This window comes from Salminus brasiliensis, chromosome 6, assembly GCF_030463535.1.
Source record: "Salminus brasiliensis chromosome 6, fSalBra1.hap2, whole genome shotgun sequence".
NCBI lineage: Eukaryota > Metazoa > Chordata > Actinopteri > Characiformes > Bryconidae > Salminus > Salminus brasiliensis.
In genome coordinates, this window is record NC_132883.1 from 37,411,184 (window position 1) to 37,428,347 (window position 17,164).

The window sequence follows — 17,164 nt, forward strand, 5'->3', positions numbered from 1 at the left end:
GTAGTGACTTTTACTAAACTCTATTGACGAGACACACGCAGCGCAAATTGCTTAGCGTCGTAAAGCATAACCTGTAAATGTAAGTTTTATTCAATTTATTTTTTTATTCAATTAAGTTTTATTCAATTCATTTTATTCAACAATGTTCTCATGTTTTGTTTTGTTTATAAATAAATATTTACTATGCCAAACTTTTACCCCAAGAAAGAGGAAAAAGAAGAGGAGTACATCTCTCCTTACAAATGGGTGGTCTTGCATCTCAATAGAGCCATGTCCATTTAAATACATGGATGGTTCTTTGCCTGGTTTAATTGTCCTTCACATGCAAGAAAAACCTCTTGCAGATGGTTCTTTATAGAACATGAAAAAACAAGTCAATACAGCACCAAAGGGTTTCACTATTGTTACCAGTCAAGGAACCCTAAGTGTGTACTTGGTGGGAAACTGGGTTCCATCGTTTGGTGTTAGAATGTGTGGTAATTGAACCACACAAGCCATTAAACCAAGCCACAGCCAGCCACTGTTTGCCTGTGCAGGTTTGTGCATTTTCTGTTGGACTTAATTGAAGGACATTAAGCAAATTTACGACGCTTTACAGGGGACCCCTTGTTTTGAAGCCCTCCTAAGAGACAGGCAGCTATATTGGCCCTGAAGACAGAAGCCGAAGAAAATTGCCGCGATAAACACAGATCCTAAAGGCGAGCCGCCGCGCCTGCTGAATGTTAACGAAGCACACTTTTGTATGAGTGACAAGAGCCTACAATCTCTGTCACTCACTGGGCAGTGGAAGTCTCAGGACAGTCACGGGCCCGCAGAAGAGCCCCGGCCCCTCGCCGGCAACCGTTGCCCTGGCGACCGGCAACTGAGGCATGCCTGGCCTTTTGTCCTACGTGCCAGTCATAACCGAAGATGAATCTTTCAAGGCTCTTTGTGAACAGCATGCACGAAGAGGCCAAGTGTGCAGAGCAATGAGCTAATACTTCTGACAACACAGTGCATGACAGCAGCCGCATTAGGTCAAAACTGGCAGCCGGAACTTTGTAAAGACGGAACAGAGGGGCTTTTTATTGGGTGTTTGGAGATGTAATTGGCCTTCAAGTGTGGGGCAAGGCTTTATTCAGTGACATTTTTTCCCAACAGGGGTTTCTGTGCAGTGTCGGAGAGGTTGAGGAGGGAGAGATTGGAGCAAATAGGAGCCCACTCAAAAGAGACTCAAAAGAGGACATAATAGAGCTGAGAGGGCAATGCTGAATGAATTGGAGCTTTTGGCCTTTTTGTTGTATCTGTATTTGATTTAAGCAAAGCAGAGGAATGTTAAACTATATACAGTTAAGTTTGGAAGTACATACATTTTTATGAATAAAGATGCCTCTAATGGTTTTTTGAGCGATGCTATAGAATAGGGGTATTTATTATAAAATCAGTAAGGTCCAGTTAGAAAAAATGTCCTCAAGCCAAAGTCCGGAACATCAAGATGTCCAATGAAGAGAAGAACCATTTTTAAGTTGATATTTGATCCTCTTTTCCTCTTTTCTTGAGGTAGAAGTGTGGCAGTTATTTATTCTTAAAATTGACTAAAAATAATAATTTTCCCTAAAACTATTAATATCTATTAATGACTAAATATACTAAAGTATTGACTTCTTGGATTCTAGAAACAATCATTTAATTTCCCTAAATAATTATCTCAGCATCAGCATCAAGTTGTACGAATGTTCTCATAATTCTAAATTCTCATAACAATGTTTGTTAAAATGTTGAAATACTATGTTGAAATACATTTGAAAAACTTTTGGTTTGTTTTTTCTGCCCAGGTTAAGCTTGCTGGGTAATTTTGAGGTATTCTTTGTTGCAGCCCAGCCACTGGGTTAGAGATTGTCTCACGTTGACAACCCAGCCAATGGGTCAATTTCCAGCATTAAAATGATACGACCATTTGGAGCCCAACCGCTGTTTTTTGCTTGAATGTATTCATTGGAATCTATAACATGACCTGCCAATATAGTCCAGGTGAATGTACAATGGCAGTAAAAAAGAAATGGTTAGATGGCTTAAATATGTCAAACACTGTAGATTATCAGCAGTTCTGTATGTCTTTGAGAAGTTGTGTGCCTATGTTGAGAAACATGTGGAGAAGATGTGGAGTTCCTGAATCAAAGACTAAAACAAATGACGACACATCCACATTTACTGTCTATATACATATGCTTTTACTTAAAAATTATCTCCTACTCTTTTAAAAGTTACCAGGTTGTACAGTGCAAACATTACAGTACAAAGTGAGAGATGTGCTCCATAGAAATTTATTTCCCTCCTATCATGCATCCCATCGAAGAGCCCCTGTAGCAGGGGACTCAATACTCCCACTTACTTCCTTAACTCTTACAGACAGAAACACATTTGAGACGAGTGAACAAGCTGTGCGGCTGAAAGTGTAAACTAAAACTTAAAAGAGAAACATTAGGAACGTATACATTATCACTGACATGCAAGAAACTGAAAAAAGGGGGGGCAACTATTGTACATGTGCCTGTTGATAATACTTTATACAGTACATACACTGAAATATTAAAAGCCTACGTGATGAAAGCTGCTGTCCAGAGTAAAATTGGACGGCCAGCTGTTGCTAATGTGCATTTTATCTAATGCAAGGAAGATGAAGTTTGAAAAGGTCATTTCAAAAAACAAATAAATTAGTGTAGCAAATACATTCCATGCTTTTCTTATAAAAAAATCATTATCAACACCAATAAGATGCATTGGTATTCGATTAAGCAGTAGTAAACATGTCTAAGCGTTTCAAATGAGGGGAATGAGAGTCATGTTTTCTCTATTGCTACAGCAAAAATGACAAAATTCGAGATGCCATGTCACTTCAGGGGCTTCCAGTTTTCAACAATAACAACTACATTTACGGTGATACACTGGAAAGCTTGTTGCTGTGGTGTGGCTTTGCACCAAAAACTTTGGCTGTTTTCAGTTCATAAACATATACAAACCTGTGGAATTCCACACTGTTGGACCTTTGAGATGAAAGCTAGCACTCACATTTCTTCCTGTTCATCATATTATTACTTGGCAAAAGCCTAGTCTGAAATGAGTGGGTGAGGATTTGGGGAAACTGTCACATTGCCAAGCCACAATTAGAAGGTTTGCTGAAGTGGAAGTGTTCATTTGAGATCGTTAGAGAGGGTTCCCTGCTAATTTAACAAATGATTCTCTAAAAAAAAACTAAAATGCCCACTTTTCATAATGGGATACTTCATAGCGCAAAAATGTCAGACAGAGTGTCTGATGCAATTGTGCCCAGCGCTAGTCCTATAGTACCTCTGGCCTTTGGTGTTTTTGCTGCTCTGACAATCCCACGTCAGTCAAGGAGGGCCTGGTAATCAGGTGATAAGAAGAATCAGGTGTGAAGGAGCAGGGAAAACACCAAAATATTAATGAACCAGAATCAGGAACCACTGGTCACTCTTGCAGAAGTACCACAAGAGTCTCTAGGATTGTCCGCGAAACCTCCAGCACAGCCCTCAATCCATCAGAGCCGGAGCATGAAAAAGACCTCATTGTCTGGACTGAGCGGGCTCTGGTGAGGTGGGCCAGGTGGAAGCTGGCTCAGGAGGTCCAGGCTAGCGCAGGGGCTTCGGGCCACACTGCAGGCTCCTTCTGGGATGCCCCGCTCCTCGATAGGGCTTCCAGAAGACCTTAGGAGGCCTTGTAGCCGCTGCCTTTCCTGGGCCTGCCTGGCGCGGTTGGCGATGTAACGCACACGACTCTGGCTACGCGAGGAGCTTCGCCTCAATGGAGGCATCTCTTCTTCCTCCCCCTCATCAGGTCCAGTCTCCAAATCACGCCGCTGGGATGCAAAATCGCTGCTTGTCAGGGGCTCAACATCAGTCAGCTGCTTCAGCCGCGCAGTCAGATCATCCTGGGGCTCCTTCTTGTGCGCCCTCTGCTGACGGGTGGGCCTGGTAATGAAACTGCGGCTGATGCTTCGGTACTTGCTGTCAAAGTTGCAGACGATATCGTCCGAGGTGAGGTCGCCCAGGCTCTTGGACTTGGACCCAGTGTCTGCGTCTTTCGCCAGTAATGAGGCTGCAGATCTCTTGGCCGAAGTGGACGATTGCTTTAAGCCCTCTATGTACAGCCTGCTCCAAGTGTGACGCCGCTGCATTAGCCGGTTAGCATCACGCTCACTGGACAGAGGCCTAGGTTGAATTTCGTCTGCTGGTTCACACATCTCCCCGTCACGCAGATTGGGGTTGGACTTGCTCTTGCTAACGCAGACAGTGGTTGCTGAACGAGGCCGGCCTGTCCAGCCGGCCATAGCAACCTGGCTATCCGGGCAATCCCTGGCAGCAGCTCGGAGGCAGGTCAGGCTCTTTCTGGCCAAGTTAGGCAAGGAGAGGTCGATCACAGTGTCATTGGATGAGATACTGGAGGAAGACGACACGCTGTCCCGATGGCTACCTGGATCCAGCTTGACCCAGAGGCGGTCGTTCACGGTCGCATCAATTGACACCTCGGGCACCACCGATGGTTCATCGGCCGTCCTCACCTGGCCAGTGCTTTTGGTCCTTCGGATGGGGGTTCTGGGACCGGGCTGCGAGCCTCGCCCCACATCCCTGTCAAACAAGGCCTTCAAGGCCTGCACCCGCTGAGCTGTGGCTGACTCAGCTGCTGTTTCTGTCGCTAAAGTCCGTCCAGTCTTGTCAGCTACACTCGTGGCATCCTCCCCCCTATTTCTTCCAGGGCTTGCTGGCTCCACTTCAGCCTGCTCAGATGCAAGGGGCTTATTGCTCCCAATATCAAGGTAATTCATGGACAGGGAAGTGCTGAAGTGGTCTTCCCCACTGCTTATGTTGGGTGGGAGACACTGGGAAGGAGGAACAGGTAGATCTAAAATGTCATCATTTGTTTTTACAGGGCTGTGGCTGTCCTTCTTGGAAACGGTTGTTATTGCTGTAGATGGCTGATGTGAACTAAAGGAGTGATCGGGACAATGTGGTGAGGTATTGGCTGGACTGCACATTGACGTCAAAGGAGTTTTCTCCTGGAATTCTTCAGCAATGGATTCCAGGAGGCGCACAGAAGGAGTGGGTCTCTGCACTGTGGAATGGTCTGCAAGAAAAAGACAAAAGGACAGTGCTGAAGACTTCTACACAAGATATTTGCATATTGTTACTGTTATAAGACAGTTAGTATCTCTGAATGGTTTGCTTCTCAAAAATTTCCATTGGTCCAGCCACTGTGAAATGTCTGCATGATTTAATGGGCAACTGGCATATTAGTTTGCCAACTTAGAAATGATGCGTTTGTATATAAATCAATATATATATATATATATATATATATATATATATATATATATATATATATATATATATGATGTATATATGCATATCATAGTTCATATGAACAACCACACTGGCATTCAGGTAGATCAAACATCAAACACAATCAAAGATGTTTAGCAACATGCCTCCATTATATACAGGACTGCACTCCCCCCCCAACCCCACCCCCCCCAACCCAATTAATTATTTATTTATTTGTTCCCAATTTTAGCCAATTACACAACCCACTCATTAGAACTCTCCCCGTATCACATGTAATGCTCCTGCAACCAGCCACTACCTCTTTCCCGCTGATGCAACGTCACCGGGCAACCAACGCGCTCTGAGGAAAGCGCTGGGTACCCAGCTCTGATGCCTCAGCTAGCAGACGCCCGTGCTGGACACCATCACACTGCAGTGATGTAGGGAGAGAGAGCTAGCTATCTACCCTCCAGAAGAGAGCAAGACCAGTTGTGCTCTCTTGGGCTCCGGCTGCTGATGGCAGGCCGCATGACAGCACTCGCCCAGGACAGCACTCCTAACAGCTACTAATATCTGATAGCTACACAAGATTACATCAAATGAAAAGTATAATAAAATAAAAATAAGACACACATAAAACACTATTTGCATTTAGGCATTGCATCACATCATGCAGATCGTATTAAATTAATAACACAGACACATTTAAAGTCACCAAAATGTGCAAGACAAGACACTGACAGGACATTCGTGAATACGGAAGGCGGCTTTACCTGGCTTTTGTCAGCCCCTCAGTTTTGCACTAAGGAAAGAGAGCATGCAAGAAGGAAGGAACAAACAAACAAGTACTTTAAATAGAGAACAAGGAACCAAAAGAGGAAGGGTCGTTAATCAAGGAGAAGCAGATCAAATTTGCGAATTTAGAAGAGCTAAAGGTAAGGACAGATAGTGTATTTCAAGGCGAAGTGTTTCAAAGGACATGCAACAAATACTGTAGATTTAAAGTGGTAAAACAGGGAGAAGCAGAACTACAATCCTCACTGTGTTCCCATGATAATCGGTTTAACCACCACAATACAATAATCAATATTTATTTACATAATGAATATAAACATGATGCTATAAATGTGACCTAAAAGCTGATTTTAAAAGTTTCTTTTTTCTTTGTATTTATATTTATATTAATATATTTTTGTATTTAAACACCACTTTATTGGACTGCACTAGGCTGTTTTTTATTAATATGGTTGCCAACGGTCAAATTCCCCTTACATTAAAAAATAATAACTCCAGTTCATGCAGCAAAAACCACACAGGAAGTACAGCCGGAGTAAAAACACTCATGGTTTTTCAAACTGCCTCTGAGGGCTGGGGAACAGCTGGACTGCATTAATTAAAAGGAAGCATATGACAGGACCCCCTCCCCCAAACTTGTGACTACTAATGTCTACATAATGGCCGCAAACATTATTCTTGCAATTAGAGTATATCAATTCATGTAAAGTATTCCTAATGTGGTACATACAATTGAAATGAAAGCACCAGACATTTACATTTGATTACAAGAGGCCTATTTAATTAGAGATTTCCCAGTATCTTTTGCTGCTACTGTGGCCCTTTTTTAATTATGCCCTTACTCATATACCCACATATTTCCACATATACCAGGATTTAGGTTACGTGTGTTTCTCTATATATGAAGTATCACCCTTAGAAATCATTAAAGGCATCACTACAGTCTTTTACTACAGGTCTGAAAGTCTAAAAACAGTCTACCTGTGAATGCTAGCATATTAAAACAGCAGCCTATCTACTATGATCTACTGAAGTGTGCTACTAATGGTAACTAGGGAAAGAACTACATACATCTACATATTTTAGGATTTAAAAAAATTATAGGACAGTAAGTCTAATTATGATTTAACGCTTCTCCAGTACAGCCAGTACATCCAGTACATCAACCCTACAATTTATGATCGATTTATTAAAAGGTGAGCTTGGGTGTATAGCATAAGCTCCACCCCACCCTTGCACACTGTACATAGTCACTGACTATGGCTATTATGAAAGCTAACTATTGATCTTTAACACCAAGGAAATCAGTTGGGATCTAAAAACTGTAGCAAAGAGAGTCTATTACGGGTTTGGGGTCCACTAGGGGGTCCACTAGAGTCAACTAGACCTTGGGCAATCCTCCAGGGAACTACTATGAGCTCACCCATGAAGAACAAGGGGGATTTACTGCGGATCTCCTCCATTTTTTGGGCAAACAGCGCGTTCATCTCCCTTTGCAGGGTCCCCACTGCCCGCTTGCGGTTGTCCATCACCTGTGGTGGAATCATGGGAGGCAGCTCTAGGCTGCCCAGACTGCTGGAGCTGCTCCAGTTGCTGTCGGAAAGACCGCTAGCATCATTTGCAGGGCTGACGGCCCTGCAGTTGCTGCCGTAACTGGGTGGGGCAGGACTCTGTCTGCACAGGCTAGTTCTGCTGTCTGGTACAGGAGGAGCTGGGGTGGCAGGAGGCTGGAGACGCCTGCGTGGCACACTACACGATCGGGCATTTCTGACTGAAGTGTCCTGGACAGGGGGGCGGGCCGGAGCACCAAGTGTCTGTCTAGCCGTCGATCGAATCCTAGGCATTGGTGTAGGCTTGCAGGATTGAACCTCATGATCAGGTATGGACTGTTTTGACTGTTCAGGTTGAGCCAAGGCTTGAGGTCTGGGGCTAGGTTCTGGCTGGATCCGCCGGGAGGCCGTGGGAGATCGCGATGCTCTTTCTGGCCTCAGAGAAGCTGGCCTGCACTGTGTGGGGCTGTCTGTAACCTTCCTTTCCAAGTCGGGACTCTCCTTTGTCCCGATCACACACTTGATGCAATTGGACGTCATCCCGACCCGACCAGAGCTGTTGACTGCAACACGGGCAAAGACGCCCTGCTTCTCGTCCAGGGGATCCTGCAACCTCAACCTGTTGGCTCTCCTCAGAGGCTCACTCATGGCCCCCCTATTGTAGAATGGCTTAGCCCGAGGTTCGGGGCGGAAGAACGCAGCCTTACCTTTGCTGTCGTCTGGGTGGAGCTGCCCGTTGGTGCCATGCTCCCACGGTTGTGCCGCCGAAGCCGCCGCGTCCCCGTTAGGGTGGGCGGCCGGGCCCTCCTCCGACTCGCGCTCCTCGCTGGCTCCCTCCGAGCTGCAGTCTTTGGTGTCGATGGAGATCTCAGGGAAGCCGCGCTTGACTTTGGGTTGGCCCTTGGTGGGCGCACTGGCCGTACGGCGAAGCAGGTGGGCGCCAAAGGGTGGTTTACGGCCGCGCAGCGCAGCAGCATGGCTGTCCAGAGAAGCCTGCTTTGGGTTTCTGTGAAACAGCCCTTTTATACCGCTGGCTGCCCGCACCTGAAATGGGAAAGGCAGGATGAGACTCTAGAAACTTTGAGGCCAACGACAACAATTACCTGGAAATGGCTTCCTGAAAAGATTTTAGGGACAATCTGAAGTCACAGAAGGACACTGAAGAACAAGCAGGCAGTGATCGTATGCCAATCTGAAAGGTTAGTGACTTTTGAAGTTAGTGAATGTACATGTTAAGTAATCATGCTGTAGAAGTTAACATTTGTTCAAATGTTAAAATCTTCAACCATTACCTGCTTTCAAATCACAAAACGGTGAGTTAATTACAGTAAATCTGATTCGATTCAAGCTAAATGAGTAGCTATGAAATAAAGGCCGCTGCACAGGATCATTCTGGCACCATGTAAAATGATGAGAGAGAGAACAATTGAAAATAGTGTTAAACATCAGTTTGAAAGCAGAACTTCACACAAAAACACTAAGGGCACTTTTTGATGATAAGCGTAGTTATGCTTACTACATCACCAGCCTGTAAATGACCTTTTTTGACATTTTGTTTGATAATTAATTTAAAATGTACCATATTTGGAAGGCCAATTACCCAACCTCCATTCATGTGAACTCCCCCTATCACTAGAAACACCCCCACACTAGGAGAGCGAAGACTATTGCATGTCTTCTCACGCTCTGAGGAATGCATGGTTCCCCACCTCTGATACAACAGCTAACAGACTCCTGTGCTGACCAGCATCAGTGCCATCAGCCAATCCCTGAGAGACCAAAGCCAAATGTTCTCTCTTAGACCAGGGATTTGAACCAGCGATCTATGTTACAGTATATTTGTCATACTACTAGCAGACTGGCAAAACATGTACCTCTATTTAAACTAAAATAAGCTAATTATGTAAGAATTGGAAGGCTTTAGTGAAGTCATGTGCCACCAACTGTCCTATTATCTGCTCTTTTTTCCTATTTCCTAAATTATAGCGTACAAAATCTCGTCTCACAATGCTTATCATCTGAAAGCACCCTAAAAAGGCTAAAAATACACAATAGCATTATCTCCTTATTAATGCTGATCCCTACTGGCTTACAGGCATTGTTAGCAAAGTTGCAATTTCTGAGTGAAGCATTCCACTAACTTTTATTGTCATTTTGGGACAACCCGAAAATGACACAGTTAGCACAGATGTGGAGACACTGAAATTCACAAAACATCGGACTGGTTTTCACACAATTCATTTCTGTGCTACACATCCCCCCCACCCCCCGAATGTGAACACATAACTATACTGAAATGGAGATGGACACCAGGGTAATGACGTAACGTGTGTAATGAACACAGTGACTCATTGGTGGAAGTAGACACTGACGTACAAATGTTGGATATAAATGACGCTGGGTTATCGGAAGTGACAGCTAGAATAATTTACCATGTTATTTTCCTACCTTTCACTTCTTCAACCGATTACTTGAGCCACATGCACAGTGTATTTACTGTCAATACAGTTACCCTGGTCAAACTACAGGCTTTCGTTGTTTATTGACTTGCGATAAACCTTCGATTCTTCGCGGTGCTCCCAGCACTGGAAGGATGAGGACTTGCACAGGCCTCCTCTGAGACATGTGAAGCTAGTCAACCACTTCTTACCAGGCTCCTATTATTGCTGGATCACTGGACAGCACTGCACAGAGTAAAGGCAGAACAGGGAGGGTCCCGGAGAGAGTGAGGCTAATTATACTCTATGGGACTCCTCTATGGGACTTGCATCACTGAGAATGAAACACTTAGACAGTTGCGCCACTCAGAAGCCCCTTTCAATATGCATTTTCTTTTCTTAAAATTGATTTTCACTGGAAAAGAATCCACTAAGCATACCATTTGACCAGGGGTGTCCAAGGTAAGAGCAGTACATCCAGCCTGCTGTACATTCTGCTGCAAAGCATTGCACCCAATGTCATTTCACAAACCATGTCAAGTAGATCCATGTGAAATATGTGCTTAGTTAATATACTGACCATCTCATCAGCACCATCGACACAACTGCAATATACAGTACAACAAAGGCATTCAGGTGGCAAAGAGCAAAGGAAGTGCGCACTGCATTATTCAAGTTTAAATAGCCTAGTGTAACACTCAAAACCATACAAATGTCTTCCACATTCAGCATAACCAGAAGTACGCCATAAGACCATCAGCCTATTCAAGTGACCTACCCCAGTTTCAGTAACGCCACATATTATCGACAGTGATAATACACATTGTAATAAAAGCAACCAGCTAAACTGAATGGAGTCTGACAAAGCAGATACCTGGTAGCCTCCAGCTCCTCATCGCCACAACAAAACATCAGACTGCGACTGAAAAAGCATCGCCCGGCGATGTCAAACGGAATGCCCTGATATTGCTAACAAGGCATCCGAGGCCGTATTGCAGACTGAGAATCTCCTGAGTTAAGTGAAATTAGAGGAGGCATTGTCGGCTCTGGAACACAGTGTCTGATGCTCCCAAACACCCCCCACCCCCCACCCCCCTTCCAATCGCCTGCAGTAAGAAACAGGGACACTGGATCTGCTTAGGGGTCGAATGAGAATGCTGGCGAGGTATAGGCAGTCACAATTATGTCACAACTCATTTTTTGTATGAGTTGGCAAGGTTGAATGCTAGCACATGAGGCCAGGCTTGGTTGCTCACTCGAGACGGGAGAGGGGCGGTGGGCGGTAGGGGAAGGGCGGGGAGGGGGGAGGGGTCATGTGGCACATGCACGGTGCTGATTGCGTCTCACTACACCTGAAGTTTGAGCGACAGCGTCAGGGCTCCTAACACTTTCCTGCCTCTAAAGACAGCTTTTGGACTAAGCTGGTTGCACTGAAAGCAGAAAGAGAAATAGAGAAAGAGAAAGAGGGGTCAGAGACAGAGGGAGAAAGAGCGAGAAAGAGAGAGAAAGAAAGAGAGGTGGGGGGGGGGGGGAGGGGGGAACTATACAAAGACAAACATCTGTAAATATCAGATTAAAATGGAGACAGCTTATGAAACACGGTATGAAACAGTTACGCAAAAAAAAAAACACATGTCTCCAAAATGGCAACTTTACAGGAGCAGGGGAAAACCCTCTTTACTTTCAATGGAAGTCAATGTAAAAAGATCTTATTCCTGGTCATTTTGAATAATTTCTTTTGGTTAAATCTTTGTGAAATTTCGACACAACGTAAGGAACAATGGCAAGATTCAAATTATGCTAAAAAGTCAAAATCGACAAAAATGGAGATGCAAGGCCCAACAGTAACGATATTTCTGAATTGAACACATCTTTTACTTCTCCTGCAAAGTTACCATTTAGGAAATAACGTCCTTACGCCGATATCTTATATCCGTAGCAAGCACTATATCCAATATTATTGCGGGTTTTTAATTATTTATTGATTAATATATATTTTTATTAAAATAGTGCCGTTCCACTCCAACTCACTCAAGACCCAGTTCTCCTTTAGAGCAACATTAAAGGAACCGTTTAGTGACAAATCCAACTAACGTGATTTAGCACAGACTTAGCTCAGATGCAGTCGATCAGCCAAGACTGCTGTTCCATATCTAAAGTATGCTTATTTTGTTTACAACAGGAGATGCTAGGCTAATATGGCTAACAAACACTGGACTTAAACTGTCACCTATCTCCTTTCTGTATACAAACGTCAAAAAAACATCCAAATGTGTCTTCGTTAGGTTTAGCGCCAACAAATCAATGTTGTTTAGAAGCCAGTATGACTTATTATAGTCCAGGAGTGAGGAAACGAGGGCCACAAATATTTGTATTACTTTCTTGATTTGTTTATTTCTACCTTGAGTGGGGAAATCTCAGAAATATGCAGGAATCCAGCCCTCCAGGACCGCTATAATTTCAACAAACAAAAGTACATTTCTCCTTCTAGCTAAATGATGGGTCAGCTATACTGAGACAACACAACCGCTATTTCCTTTAGCTTAAAGGTTTACATTAAGTATATGTATTCTGTTCCACTAATTTTACATAGTTTTTAAGAGCTATTGAAGTAAATACATTACAATTTTATCATGTATTCACTAAGGAGAGATCGGTGACAGTCTAAATGTAGTGTTTGTTAGCAGTGTTAGCCTAGCATCTCCCGTTGTCAGCTAAAGAAGTGCAGTTAGGATGTCTTGGCTGGTTGATTACATCTTGGCTACAATATTAATTAAGATTATTTGATTTTGGATGTTTTTAAATGGGAAACTTCATTTCCTAACTCTGTTTTCAAGCCACAGTGCAGTATTTAATATTCTTTATGTAAATAATTGTCCCCTAAGAGGGGGGGGACAAAGAAAGAGACAAAGAAAAAGGAGAAATAAGGTCAAACGTTCTGGTACTTCCCCACAAATGCCGGACTACCTACCTTACCAGTGATGTCATTTACAGACACATGGACAAAGATAGACGCCTCCTCCATCCCTTCTAAATACACGTGGCGGTAACCTGCAGGACAAAATCAATCAGTTAGCAATCAGCTAATCTCGTTAGTTAATGGATCAGCTCAATCTTGAATTAGAAAGTTAAAGATTAAGAAGACATCTTAGGTCATCAACTGAGGCATATGGTGATAACTGCAGTTATTTAATTGAGCTTTTCACTGTATTTAGTCTGAGCCAGGTTCAGTTATAACACCACACAGCAGAACCTGCTTAATGGCATAATGGATAAGCACTGAGGTAATGAATGATAACGAATGATACCCGGGATCATGCTGTTGAAAGCGAGGGTCCTTTGGCCGATGAAATCTTGACCAATGGGGTCATGATCCCAAACCAGAAAGCGCACAAGTGCAATTTCTGGCATGTGCACGGTGAAGACCAGCGTTTCCTCCCACATTGGGTTGAACCCTGAGAGAGTACAGAGAGTGGTAGAGGGACAAAGAGAGAGAGAGAGAGAGAGAGAGAGAGAGAAAGGAAGACCGATAAGGTAAAGAGAGAGAAAAAGTGGTAGAGTGATGGAGAAAGAGAGATAAAGAGGCAGGGAAAGAGGGAGAGGACGACAGAAAAGGCAAGGTGGTGGTGAGACAGAGGGAGAGGTAGACATGGAGAGAGAAAAGTAGAGGGAGTGGTAGAAAGACACAGAGAGGAAGACAGCGGTAGAGGGACAACGAGAGAGGGGGGTAGACATACACAGAGTAGTTGAGGGACAGAGAGAGTGGAGAAGGAATAAAAAGAGGGAGGAAGACAGATGGTGGTAGAATGACGGAGAAAGAGAGATAAAGAGGCAGGGAAAGAGGGAGAGGACGACAGACAAGGCAAAGACAGACACCGAAAATGGTAGATAGAGAGAAAGAGTGGTAGTGACACGATAGGGGGACAAAGAGTGAGAGAGGTAGACATACAAAGAGTAGTTGAGGGATGGAAAGAGAGAGTGGGAAAGGGATAAAAAAGAGAGGCAGAGAAAAAAAGACAGGACGATACATAAGGTATAGAAAGAGAGATAAGGAGGCAAAGAAAGATGACGACAAATAAGGCAAAAACAGAGACAGACAGTGGTAGAGGGACAAAAAGAGAGAGAGGTAGACATACATAGAGTAGTGGAGGGACAGAAAGAGAGAGTGTAAAAGGAATAAAAGGAGGCAGAGAAAAACAGTCAAGGTGGAGAGTGATACAGTCACAGAGAGACAAAGGCAGAGGGCGATAGAAGGCAAAGTCAGAGAGAGACAGAGACATGAAGAGGGAAAGGCAGAGAGAGTGGGAGAGAGACAAAGAGAGAGACAGAAAAAAAGAGAGAGGGAAAGTGATAGAGAGAGAGGTAAAGAGAGTGAAACAGCAAAACGTCAAAGCCATCATGAATTATTGAGTTGGTTAGAGCCTGAGTGATACAGTTCAGTGGTGCCAACATCATGCATAATATACATCCACACACACACACACACACACTTCAGAATCATACTGCTATAAAATCCTGGTCCCAGAACACCTCACTTTAATAATTGAGCATAAACAAAGCAGAGTTGAGCTGATATTTGTACACATACACACACACACACACATTACTCACCATTGTCATCCACAACTCTGGTCTGCTCCTTACAGCAGTCAATCGGCAAGCCAATAATCTCAACTTCCACAAAAGGATCAATAATCTACACCAAAACAAAGCAAAGTCCTTTAATCTTCAGCGTCCTTCAGTGTGTGTGGACCTTTGTGTGGCCCACAGATGTGAGTATGTGAGTGATATAGTTTGTTTCAGGCCGCAGCGCTCACCTCTCCTCGGTCTCCCAGCATGGAGTCTTTGGGTTTGGGCAACTGCTGGCCGCTGATAATCTTCAGCACCAGCTGTTTCCTCATCTGTCCGGGCAGCGGGTCCTCCAGCATCGGGTTAAAGGGACCTGTAAGTATGAGAAGATCCACAAAATAGTTTTCTAGATGCTATGAATGAATGAACCACCCCCTCCCTGGTTTGGTCTCCCTAGCGCATTCTGAAACCCCTCAAGTTTCTTCAAAATGACCCATAGAAGAGATACACTGTAGCACCTTAAACCACTGAACCAACACAAACCTGTAAAACAGGCCGATTTCAAAAACCCTAAACTGTTACATCACAGTCTTGACTCATTATATTTATATTAATGTCTGAGACAGCATAACAGGGTGGTAAAGTCTGGTTAGACCACCTCTGGTCATTTTTCACCTTGACCAAAGTCACATATTTACAACTTAAAATACTGACTAAACACTAAGCCGAAGCAGAACTCACGAGCAGTGGGGTAAGCTCAATTTCATTTGATAAGGCTAATGCCTGGAAATATGCTGAGTGGTGCGATGTGCAAAGCACCAGGCAGAAAGATTGATCTCAAGAAGCCAAATATTTACCCTAATTCCCCACATTTGAGACGTTGACTTGCTGAGATTGCTTTGCGACCCACCACTGAAAAAACTACATAGCTAATTTGTACAGAGAACTGTCCTTGAGAGGCCCTTTTTTTGACCTATGGTTAAGCAGCCTGATGTTCAGCTGCCGTACAGCTTCTTACCAAGATCTACTCATAGAGCAGACATATCTGTACCCAGTTTCCTAAAGGCATCTTAGTGTTAAGATCATCTTATCTACTAGAGAAAGTGTTCAGTGTGATGATGCTCGACCCTTTAAGAATTGCCATCAAAGCTAAGATGCATTTGTGACCTGTGCCCTGACCTGTGTTAATGAGCCCATGTTTCTGGGGTACTGCTAAAGCCTTGTAAATCTGATACAGCAAGAGTAGCCCTTGAAAGAGAACTCTTAACAGAAGCAACCATTCCATACAGGAAGCCCACTATGTGCACTATATGGAGAAAAAAAAAGAATTGGGGCACCTGCTCATTCATTGTTTCTTCTGAAATCATAGGTAACTGGCTCTACTGTCCGGGGAAGGCATTCAGTGATAAGAGCATTAGTGAGGTCAGGATGTTGGACCACCCTCCTCATCCCCCATTCCCCAACTCATCTCAAAAGTATTGGATGGAGCACCATCCATCATTCCACTGCTCCACAGCTCAATGCTGCAGGGCTTTATTCATAAAAAACTGCTATTCAAATACTGTCCCATTCTCAGTACATCAGTCATTTTTACTCAAATTTCCTACACGTCATCCAATACAACTGGACTAGTTATACTGTTTCTAAAGAAGCATGCAGTTGGTCAGTGTTCTTTAAGCACTGACAATATCCTAGGTATGCATGTAAAGGTATACTGTAAATCACAATAACAAAACTGTTCATTGTCATGTTGCCCACCCCGACCTACCCCAGTACCGCTCAGCAGACAATACACACCCTCACCTTCACACATGCACTTGGGTTTGAGGACGTAGCCACAGTTGCCATTGCTGTAGAACTTGGCTCTGTTCAGCTGGAGGACGCGGCCCTCGGACTGGTAGTTCAAAGCCACTGCACACACAGAACGTCATTACTGCGTGCAGTTATGGAGCATCCCCTCATACACCACTCACTTCATCACACAGCCCTGATAAACACTGTCAATTCCCCACTTTCTGCAGTTCTAGATCAATTTGTCCATTTTAATAAAAACATGTACAATTACATTTAATGGGTTTATGTATGTGTGTGTTTTTTTGTTTACAAGCATTATGTCCAGGAATTACCTAATAAACTTCCAATTTGAGATTCTGCATGAGATATTTTGTATGATCCTCCTTTATAAGGGTGCTAAAGATTTTACCCAAGGCACCTACTGTATGTAATATATTCTAATGAGAATTTTTGTTTTGGATTTCCCCAGAAAGAAGAGCAAATCAATCTGATGAAGAGAAAGAAAGGGTAATACTTTTAACTGAGCACTTTTAACTATGCCCTCCTTCACTTATACCATCACCTCTTTAGGCTGCATATTATATGTGCAGAGTTTCAAATGCAAAATCGACACTTGAATTCAACTCCAGACCTTATATCTAGACAAGCTGTATGTATGCATTCACACATTTGTGTCAACAATGAGTGCAATTTAAAGTAG

At 43.6% G+C, this 17,164-nt stretch overlaps 1 protein-coding gene across 4 annotated transcripts in view; it reads right to left on the reverse strand.

Moving 5' to 3' along the window:
* Positions 1-2,186: 2,186 nt before the first annotated feature.
* plch2a (phospholipase C, eta 2a) overlaps positions 2,187-17,164 on the reverse strand; it is a 176,547-nt gene continuing 161,569 nt past the window's right edge. For 3 of the 4 annotated variants that reach the window (XM_072682283.1, XM_072682285.1, XM_072682284.1), the window contains exons 16-22: positions 16,474-16,581; positions 14,919-15,043; positions 14,713-14,797; positions 13,410-13,556; positions 13,073-13,152; positions 8,371-8,707; positions 2,187-5,121 (exon numbers count right to left, since the gene is read on the reverse strand). In XM_072682283.1, coding sequence (XP_072538384.1) covers positions 3,539-5,121; positions 8,371-8,707; positions 13,073-13,152; positions 13,410-13,556; positions 14,713-14,797; positions 14,919-15,043; positions 16,474-16,581 — 2,465 coding nt within the window. In that variant the 3' untranslated portion in view covers positions 2,187-3,538. Of the gene's footprint in view, positions 5,122-6,091; positions 6,121-8,370; positions 8,708-13,072; positions 13,153-13,409; positions 13,557-14,712; positions 14,798-14,918; positions 15,044-16,473; positions 16,582-17,164 lie in introns of all 4 variants that reach the window. The other variant, XM_072682286.1, reaches the window with a different exon arrangement.